The sequence below is a fragment of a genome, unplaced genomic scaffold (assembly GCF_019419815.1).
Source record: "Pyrus x bretschneideri cultivar Hongxiangsu unplaced genomic scaffold, Pyrus_bretschneideri_v1 Contig16, whole genome shotgun sequence".
Lineage (NCBI taxonomy): Eukaryota > Viridiplantae > Streptophyta > Magnoliopsida > Rosales > Rosaceae > Pyrus > Pyrus x bretschneideri.
The window spans coordinates 5,010,576-5,021,346 of record NW_025999457.1 but is presented as its reverse complement, the minus strand read 5'-3'; the positions used below and the strand labels follow the sequence as shown (position 1 = coordinate 5,021,346).

At 36.2% G+C, this 10,771-nt stretch overlaps 2 protein-coding genes across 2 annotated transcripts; one reads left to right on the top strand and one right to left on the bottom strand.

The window, feature by feature from the left end:
• Positions 1-4,379: 4,379 nt before the first annotated feature.
• LOC103957802 (2-oxoglutarate-dependent dioxygenase 19) lies at positions 4,380-7,226 on the bottom strand. The gene is made up of 4 exons (XM_009370017.3): positions 6,779-7,226; positions 5,804-6,039; positions 5,047-5,377; positions 4,380-4,898 (listed from the first exon to the last, which is right to left on the bottom strand). Exons 1-4 carry the CDS (start codon positions 7,094-7,096, stop codon positions 4,632-4,634), a joined length of 1,152 nt encoding a protein of 383 aa, XP_009368292.1. The 5' UTR covers positions 7,097-7,226; the 3' UTR covers positions 4,380-4,631.
• Positions 7,227-9,670: 2,444 nt separating this feature from the next.
• On the top strand, positions 9,671-10,330 carry LOC103957864. The gene has a single exon (XM_009370087.2). The coding sequence runs from the start codon at positions 9,671-9,673 to the stop codon at positions 10,328-10,330; it is 660 nt and encodes a 219-aa protein (XP_009368362.2).
• The last annotated feature ends 441 nt before the right edge of the window (positions 10,331-10,771 follow it).

Sequence of the window (10,771 nt, the reverse complement as noted above, 5' to 3'; positions counted from 1 at the left end):
ATATGTACGTATGTTTGGAAAGATTATACTCAATGTTTTGTGCTTATCTAGTGGTCACTGTTCTACATACAGGCGATGATTCTTATTTGGCCTACTAGTCGAGTGATGTAGGGGCCTACGGGTCGGAAGATATTATATTGGAAAAACCTATTACATATTATACTATTGAATTTCCATAAAACTTTGGGGGTTAGTACGCTATTGAATAACTGTTTCAGTATTATATATATATATATATATATATATCAACTTGGTCCACTCATATTCTTTTTGTGCCCCCTCAGGACATAGGAACGAGACATACAACCCAAGCTATGAGGCATTCCCCTACCAGTGGTACCGCATCAACCTCTTTGCTTTGACTCCACTTGTAATAGCACATTCTGCTTGTATTCTGAATTAGATGTATGCTCTGAACATTTCATGCATTATCACTATGTCTTCATTGTTGGTCGTTGAATATTATTTATTATTTTAGTAGTTTGTATTTGAATATTACTTTGCGTAGTTCGTGCGAAATTTATATGCATGTTTCACATGTTCTTAGCATATGCATTCATTAAATGGATTTCGTTACCCTGGGGTGTCGGCTAACACATGACTATCCTGATGTCCCTCGGGCATTGGGATCGGGGTGTGTCAAAACACCTACATGTAATCACATTTATTTCAACACGTCCCCGAAATGCCCCACTTAATAAGTCTCTGACCCTCCTTATGCATAAGAATGGGTTCAGAGCATACTTACCCAATTACAAGTTCTATGAATATGTTGAGTAAATACCATACTCGGTGGAATGTCAGAGATGCTAGAAATACCTCGGCGTCGAATGTGATCATTGCTACAGTTACTGAATCAAGAGGGGCGCAAAACATAAAAATGTGAGCGGATGAAAACTAAAGTTTTTAAAAACATTTTATTTTCTGAACATACTAGCCTCCTATTTTGAAAACACAAATATAATACTATATATAAGTTTTTAAAAATCTAAGCATGCCATAAAAGTTGAAATCTGATATATACTTGTATACATTGAGAGCTAATAAATATATATAAAATGAGCTGATACTTACCAATGGCATGGGATACAATATCATCACCATCCATGACTAGTGGAAGCTGAATAATATAATTATTTCATTGTCGAGTATTCTCGAGGCAATGATAAGCTGAAAATGTAACTGTGTAATCATGTCATTACTAAGTAATCTCAAAGTAATGATAAGTTGCGAGTATAACTGTATAATCATGTCATTACTGAGTAATCTCAAGGTAATGACAAACTAAAAGTATAACTATAGTAGCCCAATACACGTGCAAGCTGATGTATAATCATCCACTAGACGTAGCTAGTGGAAGCTGGAAGTATAATCATCCATTAGTCGTAGCTAGTAGAAGCTAGTAATATAATCATGTCATTACTACGTAATCTCGAGGCAATGACAAGCTGGAAAGACATGTCCTTCGTCCACAATGTGTACAAGTTGGAAATACTCATACACATGTAAACTGTGTACTACTACTGGAGACATTGTACAATACTCTTAGTCTGTATGGGTGTATGCATGCCACAAGATAAGTAATAATAAATGAATAACAATCATGAAATTGTCATCGTCATAAATCATAAATCATGTATCATAAATCATAATTCTAGTAGTAAAATCTTGAAATCTATCTAACTCATAAATCATAAATCATAACTTTGAAGATATCATAAAATCGATATAATTAGTAAAATATAATTGAAATCATATTTATTTATGCATGCTTAGAATTTAGATAAATAAAACATTTATGAAATAAAAGTCCACTCACTGATCATATAGGAAGTCTTCCTCAAGCTTGGTTTGTCCTCTAGGATCTCTGGAACTCCTCGCACCTAAGTGAATAAATGAAACCAAGCAAAACTCTATAAAACAATCAAATTCTCACTCGATTCTCAACCAAATTTCGTGAAATTTATATCAAAGTGCAGTTAGGGAAGAGAGGAACAAGATCGTACCAAGTTGGAGGTTGAAAAATGGCTGGAATCTCGCCGGAAAAAAACAAGAAAACTTCCTTCTTCGAATTTGTGTCCAAAACCACCTATACTTTACAATTTTTTTTACACCAATCTAGTCCTAATCAACCAAGTGAAGCTATTGGTAGAGTTTAGAAGTCTCACATGTGCCTTGAATGACGGGAAACTAGTCGAATTTTCACTGTAACCGTCGAAGTTCCCGTTCCGAGACTTCGACTTTTCATTTTCCAACAAAGGTGGAGTCTTTGGACTCGAGGTGAGGTGGGGATGGTGATGATGGCAACCAATGATCGTGACTCGCCGTCAAACAGCGAAGTCGTCATTCGTTTTTCTCGATTTATTGAACACGGAAGAGAGAGATGCATAGAGGTTTTCAGAAACATAGGGAAAAGAGAAGGGAAGAAAGAAAAAAAAAACTTTCCCCCATGGGACCCACTGCCCTTAGAAATCAAAGAATTCTCCGAAAATGGAAGAAAATAACTAAAATGCCCTTGAATTCAATGTCGCGTAAAAACTTCGTTTGAAGTCTGATTTTTGTCTTACTTGTACCCACGCATTTGTAATGGTTGAGACCATGGCTTCTAAGGAAGTAACAAGTGTGCATACATAAATTAACCACAACCAATAAGAGAAGGATATATGAAAAATATGCTTAATATAACGGTTTTACCCTTGACTTTGTGAGTAAACCAAAATTTTACCCTAAAAGAATAAGATGTAGTTTGCCCAAAGGTAATGGGCTTTATGCCACTAACGGACCGTGGGTTCTTTGGGATGCCAATGACATATATTATGGGGTCTTTGGGCCGCCATACTTCCATCGGGCCATACTTGGTCCAATGGTGGCAGGGCACCGATTCTCTGGAGTCTTCCTTTGGGTGTCTGGCGCATCTGAACTCTTACCAACATGGACCTTCAAAACTGCTAGCTAGTTATGGAGACTATCCTACATCACAAAGAACTGCCTAGTATGCTCATAGCCTCCATTCACAGCTGCTTGCTAAATTTTATCCTTATAAATAGTCAGGTTAAACAGAAAAAACAATGATTGCTACTTACTACTCAGAAGTCTCTCAAGTTCTATTTTTCTGTCTACTACTTTTCTGACTTAATTAGGCATCTGACCTTTGGCGTACACCATCTCCCTTTTTTCAGGGTATACGTCAATTAGGCTAATGGTTTTTGTTCTCTTGTAGGTGAAACTTCGTCAAATTAGACGTGTATAAAATTTACATCTATAACAATGGCTGAAGATGTTAAACTACGAAGAAGCATGATAGCTAGTCGAATGGTAATCACCACCCTGAAGAGCCTATATTGAAATTGGAGTCTCACTTGACTTACACAAGAAGTTCAATGACTATCATGAAAGCTTAATTCTGGATTACATGCTTCAGCCACTTATTGTATTTGAGTGAGATGAATTAGTGGTCAAATTGTCCATGATCTGGTATTGTGCCGAGTAGCAAAAAGGATGTAGACATCACTGATCTGAGCTACGCTATTGTTACAAAGTTCACGGAGCATGACTTTGCTCTGATTACCTGGCTAGTGTCAAATATCGATGATTTGAATACTAAGAAGATGTACTTTCCTAGCAAGGCCATTGTGACCAGAAATTGTTGCAAACTGTATTTAGTAGCCGCCATGATAAGAATGATTTACTGAAAGTGTGCATTTTTACATTTAGTGATTTAACGAGTTGTCAAAGTGTGCAGGTAAAGGACCTTTACCTGTATCGATCGGACAATTTGACAAAATTCTTTGACTAGGGACACTTTGTCCTTTGAGTACACCCGAGATGCCTTTTTTTTATTTTTTTGATTAGTACAATGGAACACCCTGTTTAACTAATTCGACTATAGAACATAAAATAGAACTTGCAACGAAGAGTTTGAGTCCACGAAATGCAAAATAAAAATTACAATGCAAAGTTTCAAGTTGGTTTGACCTATTATAAAATATCAAAATTTAGAGAAATGGGTTGTTAGTTGTACATATGTAAATGACAATAGTATGCAACTCTTGTATGGTTTGGATGCATTAATGCAGTTAGAAGGTTCATTGATCTTTAGTTAATTAGGTAATAGGATTAACATATTTACTGTAAGTTTTAATTGACCTAAATTAGCTCTAATTAATTAGTAGAGGAGTCTACCAATACGGGATGGGACTTACTGATACGTGGTGTAACCTTAGTAAAGGGACATGGCATGTTATGAAAGGGCAGGTCGTGGTGAAAAATTGAAGTTGTGATGGTTGAAGTTTATAGATAGTTTGTCATTGTTCTTGATTTACTGGATTAGTTGTTTGCTAATGAATGGTGCGATTTGTCTTTGCTCATTGTTCGTGCAATTTGTAATTCAACTTGTAATATATTAATAAGCTGAAATTGTCTGGCAATTGCTCCATTGAACTTATTTACGACTATTTTTGGTGTCATTATTGTTCACATTAGTGTACAGAAACATGACACCATGTCGTTAAGCTAGCCAGCTAGGACCAAAAGTGTAGACCCAATTCCAAAGCTCCAGAGGGACCTATAAGGGATTTTCTGCAGCACTGTAGAATATTGGATACTTCCTGGTGTTTTTCTGGTTAGATCTTCTATTCAGAGTTTGAAACCCCCGCACGTACACGATCCAAGATGGATTTCCCATCAAGTACGTTGCCTTGTTGAAGCTCCAAGTAGTCCTTGTACTTCATGCCAATATATGCTGCTGCCGGATGCTGTGCAGTGTCTACCAACTTTGGTGCAGGTCTAACTACTGTTTCAAGCGATGGGCCAGTCGGAGTGGCTACCGATATTCTTGTTGATTTGTTGTTCAGCACTGCCCTGTGAATGTTGCTCCTGTACTTTCCATTGCTAAATATCTACGACGTACGTACGTACATGTAGCAAAATGGAAATTAATGTTTGTGATTGCCAATGATCGATAAAGAATGCCTCAAATATCTCTAGGGTTAATGCCATTAAACAGTAATACTAAGTGATGAAGTGAAATTGAATAGGAATATTTACCTCGAGGTGATCGCCAGTGTTGACAAGGAAGGAGTAGGGTGCAGCATTGACGTTGACCCATTTACCCTTGTGTTGCACTTGAAGGCCACTGATCCCATTCTGCATAAGAAGGGTCAAGAGGCCATGATCAGAATGAGGAGGCATCCCCATTGCAAGTTCTGGCTGTGGACAAGGAGGATACAGGTTTGCAATGAAGATTTGCAAGCCAGCTGATTCCACATCCAAGGCCGTGTCAAAGTCTGTGGCCTCCAACCCCAGGCTCTCTGATATTCCTTTCAGTAGCTCCCTTGTTACTTCTCTTGTTCTTTTGCAATACTCTGATGCAAGCTCACTGCACCAACAAAAGGCAGGGTGAACGCGTTTTGTGTACTACCCTAATTTACCATATGAGATTCGAACTCATGTGTAAGGAGACAGTTATATTTCTCAGATCAACTTACAAAAACTTCTCTTAATGGTTTAGGATTCTTTTTAATGCTTATTATGATCATGTGTTAACACACATCTCTTTAAATTAAAGCTTCATAATTGGAATTCAACTTGGTTTTAAAATATGTTCATCTGTGCCACTGCCAAGTAATTCAACTTTTGGAACTTAATTACTTGATTAACTTCTAAAAGACCACAAGATAAGAACATAATTAAATCATCATTATTCAACATACCCTACCCAACAAGACCATGATTTAACAAGGCTGATAACATATATTTAATTAAATAATGTATTCATTATCAAGAATGGTGGTCGATGACTAACCTGAAGCCAGCAGGTTTAGAGGGGAAGTGAAACTCAGGATATACAAAAACCTTGAGAAAATCCCTCCAAAACCGAACATTCTCCACAGAGGCATTGAAGCTGGTCCCGCATCTGATGGGGTCCAACACGTGCTTCCCTTCAAACTCCTGCTTCTCCTCCTCCGTCAGATCAAAAAAGCCCTCACAACCATCCAAGATTGCCTTCATCAGACTCTCTGGCACACCATGATTGATCACCTACCAGTGGAAAATGAAAATATATAAAAATACAAAACCAATAATTGCCCTTTTCTTTCTTGAGGCGTTTAGATTTGAGTAAAAAATCGAAGATTTAAATGAAGTCCAGTATTAGGTATTTCTTTTATACTCATGTTATATTTCTTTAAGGAATTAGAGATAAATCAAAATCTTTTAATTGCATCTTGTAATTTCAATAATCTACTTAATAGTTTCTAACAAAAAACTATACTAGCACAAATTCATCATACGTAGAATATATGACCCTAACTCTAATCAAGCAACAAAGTATAATATACTTATGAGTGAGATATGAAGCCTAACTAAAAGTACAAAATCATAATATACCTACTAGCAAGACACATTAATTTGTAATACATGTTGACTATAAAAAAAAAAATGTAATACAAGTAGATAAATACAATCAACCTATTATATAGGTTCGTTATAAAAATAAAATAAAATCTATAACTATATAGGGTTTAGAGCATGAAGAAGAATAAGAAGTAACAAAAAATAGGAAATAAGTAAACTAATTAAAGAGATAATTATTGATATTGATAATAAAATAATCTTAAATTTAAGAATTTGACTTATTTTAATAAAGTGGGCGATCTATTACTAATATTGGCTATGAAATTGGACATTTTTTTTTTTTTTTCTTTTGAGTACTATAGTCCAATAGTATTTTTCTTTACTTATACGAATGATATATGTGTAGGGTGGAGGGTGTAGGTACCATGAAGAAGCCCCAGTCCTGGCAGGCTTTGCCGAGGTCGTTGATAGCTTTAGAGCGCTGTTCAGGAGTAGCAGATGTTGTGAGAAGAGATAAGTCAACGGTCGGAATGATTGCTGCTTCTGTATCTTCTTCGAAAGCTTTCTGATCATCGTGGGGATTATTATTGTTTGTGTAGGTATAAGTGGGAGGAACAATGAAGTTGCCGTTGGTGTCCTGTGATTCCGCAATAAGCTTTTTTATGGTGGTCAGTTTGGGTGGTGGATGATCGCGGCAAACTTGTGAGGAGTTAACCTTAACCATTAGATCAGTTGCAGCCATTAAACTAGCTAGAGAGAGAGAGAGAGAGAGAGAGAAAGAGAGAGAGAGGGAGAGAGAGGGAGAGAGAGGAAGGTAAGAAATGTAAGAGATAAAGTGGAAGTGGGGGTGGCGGTGAAAGGGGGGGGGAGAGGATCCACATATATATATATATATCCAGTAATTTAGAGATATATTAAGTGGGAAGGGAGGGTCCATATGAAGGAGGCTTCGGTCTGGATCTCTCCCATCAAATGCTCAGGACCAAATAATTTGAATCGTTGAAATTTGGTACGATCTGAATCAATTAATCCTGAGCTTTTAATAATAGAGATCTGAACCGGTTCCTCTTCCGGTCCATATATATTCCAATAATGTAGAAAGATTATTATAGTATATGATTGTATTCTTGAACGAACAGAAGTTCTGTCTCTTCTTTGCAATTTTAATTAAAAAACTATTGCATATTGCATTACATAACAATTTGGTGGAAATTGTAGGCCTTGATTATGATTAGGGCTGAACAATGGTTTTGACGGATGGGTAATCGCGATAATTTACTCATAATCGTTTATGCTTATATTCGCATGACTGTTTATCTGTTGCGTAATTGCTTAAACGGTTATATCATATACATAACCGTTTATAAACGGTTAACTATACTCATTTAATCGTAACCGTATACTCGTTTATTCCGTTTGCCCATTTATCCCTTTTTTACCCATTTTACCCCCTCCCCCATTTTTCACCCATTTACATATTTTAATTGTTACCAATCAAGATAATATAATATATTCGAAGAATTGATTTGTTACTAACAAAATACTTCTCTTTAATTGAGCAAGCATATTGAAAAGAAAATTAATGTATTTGCGATATATATTTTTTTTTCTCTATCCAAGTAATTCTTTAATTATAACATTCATATGATTACAAAGTAAAGCTTCAAAAACTTAATTTGAAAGGGAATACCACATTAAAACCTCAAACAGAAATACCAAGCAGTACCTAGATGAATTTATTAGTATCATGACTGTAATGCAATTTATGGTGATACTGGTGACAAATCATCACCAATTCTGACAAAAAAAAAATTAGAAAACTAATGAAAATGATTTGAAAATCTTGAGTTTTAACGATAAGATAAAATAAAAGGTAAAGTGAATAGTATAAGAATTGACTTTTTAGTGTAAAAATGTGATTTTTCGTTAAAGTGAACAGTACTAAAAGTTTTTTTTTTGTTAAAGTTCCTTAAAAAAAACTTATGTAGGCTAATGTGGTGATGATGAAAAATCAATTCTGATCAAAAGCTTGGGTGGTTTTTTTTTTGAAAAAAAAAAAATATATATATATATATATATATATCAAAATAAATTGGTACGCGTTTATAATTGCGGTTAATACTCATAAACGCCAATTTAAATTCCACTGATAAACGGTTAAACTCATAACCATTTAATTGTAACCGTGAAATTTAAATGGACAGGTACCCACGGTTATCCATAATTGATGGGTATTTGGCCATCCCTAATCATGACACTTAAATTTACATTTTTTTTAGTCAGTTAGCCCTTAATCTCAATCTTGGGTATTGGTGAAATTACGGAGCAACTACAGAAGTAATTTGTTGATTTGACAAGGTTATTTAACACATTTAAAAAAGGATTAACCTTAGTTTATTATTTTGAAGTTTCGTGGTTTTTAATATTTGGTACATGAAGTTTTTTTTCATCCTAAAATCATACCTCAAGTTTTAATTTTGAGATAGTCTCATAAATCCGTTAAGTTGATTGTTAAGTCAGGTGTTAACTGGTGATGTGGCACCCACGTAGACAATGACTAGACGTCATGTAGATATTTAAAAAAATTAAAACTAATAAATTAATAAAAAATATAATAATAATAATAATAATAATAATAATAATAATAATAATATTTATATATAAAAAAAAACCCTCAAAGATAATGATACCTTTCTCTCTCTCTTCTGTCCGTAATGCCCAAAACCTTAACCCTCGCCCGCTTCAAAGCCCTCTTGTTATTCCTCTCCGTTTTCCTCAACCTCTACTTCCTCTTCCTCCACACACCTTCAGCCCTTCTCTCCTGCTACACTTCATCCCCCACCATGCGCCGCCACCTCGTCTTTTCCATTGCCTCCTCCTCCCGCTCCTGGTCCCGCCGTGAGCCCTACCTCCGCCTCTGGTCGTTGTCTCCAATGACACCTGATGAAACTGTTAAAGCTTCCTAGCCGCTAGGGTTAGGGCTTGTTTTTAGGGTTATTTATGTTATGTTGAATAATTCCTCCTAAACTTGAGGAACACTGTTGCATTTTCTGTTTAACTTAGTCATGCCCACGATTGTAGGACTTGTAAAGTCGTGTGTGGTTGTTTTTCCCTTTTTTGTCTCGGTGTAAGGCTATTTATTAGCCACAACAGTTGTTTAGCTAAATAAGACTTCTCCCACTTTTCTAGTATGAACTGGTTTTACATTCACAAGAGCTTTCTGCTATTCTTTTGGTTCTAACATCTGGTATCAAAGCCCCACCATGGGGCCTGATCAAAGCTTGCAACATAGTCACCGACGTGAAAGAACAAAACCATGGCATCTGAAAGCAGCTTCGTGCAACCTGCCATTTTGAAGTTTGATGGACACTACGATCACTGGAGTATGTTAATGGAAAACTTTCTACGTTCCAAAGAGTATTGGAACTTAGTGGAGATAGGGATAACTGCAGTAGCAGAAGGAGTGGATCCAAGTGAAGCACATAAGAAAGTGATTGAAGATCAGAAGTTGAAAAACCTGAAGTGCAAGAACTACTTGTTCCAGGCCATCGATCATTCGATCCTAGAGACAATTTTGAAGAAGGATATAACGAAGGATATTTGGGATTATTTGAAACAGAAATATCAAGGAACAACACGTGTCAAACGTGCTCAATTGCAGGCTCTTCGAAAGGAGTTTGAAGTGCTACACATGAAGGCTGGAGAATCAGTCAATGACTATTTTGGTAGGACTCTCATCATTGCTAACAAGATGAGGATTCATGGGGAGCATATGGAGGATGTCGTAATCATTAAGAAGATTTTGCAGTCTATGGCTCCAAAATATGACTACGTTATATGTTCTATTGAGGAGTCAAATGACTTGGATACTTTGTTGATTAATGAGCTTCAGAGTAGTCTATTGGTGCATGAACAACATGTCAGCCGTCATGTTGTAGTGGATGAACAAGCACTGCAAATTTCTTCTGGAGTCTAGCAAGTAGGACGAGGCTGGGATCGAAGTACCTCTTGTGGAAGAGGAAGAGGAAGGGGTAGATTTGGGTACGAAAAATCTACCCTAGAATGCTACAATTGTCATGAATTGGGGCATTTTCAGTGGGAATGCCCAAAGAAAGCAAAGGAATAAAAGGCCAACTACGTAGAGACAAAAGAAGAGATGTTGTTAATGACTTATGTTGACTTCAATGAAGCTGAAACAGAGCATGTTTGGTTTTTTGATTCCGGGTGTAGCAACCATATGTGTGGCAAGAAGGAGATATTTGTTGATTTTGATAGCAGTTTCAAAGAATCTGTAAAGTTGGGGAATGGCTCAAGACTCACTGTTCAAGGAAAAGGCAAGGTTTGAATAGGGGTGAATGAAATTGTTCATGTAATCACGGATGTCTTCTTTGTACCAGAATTGAAGAATAATTTGCTA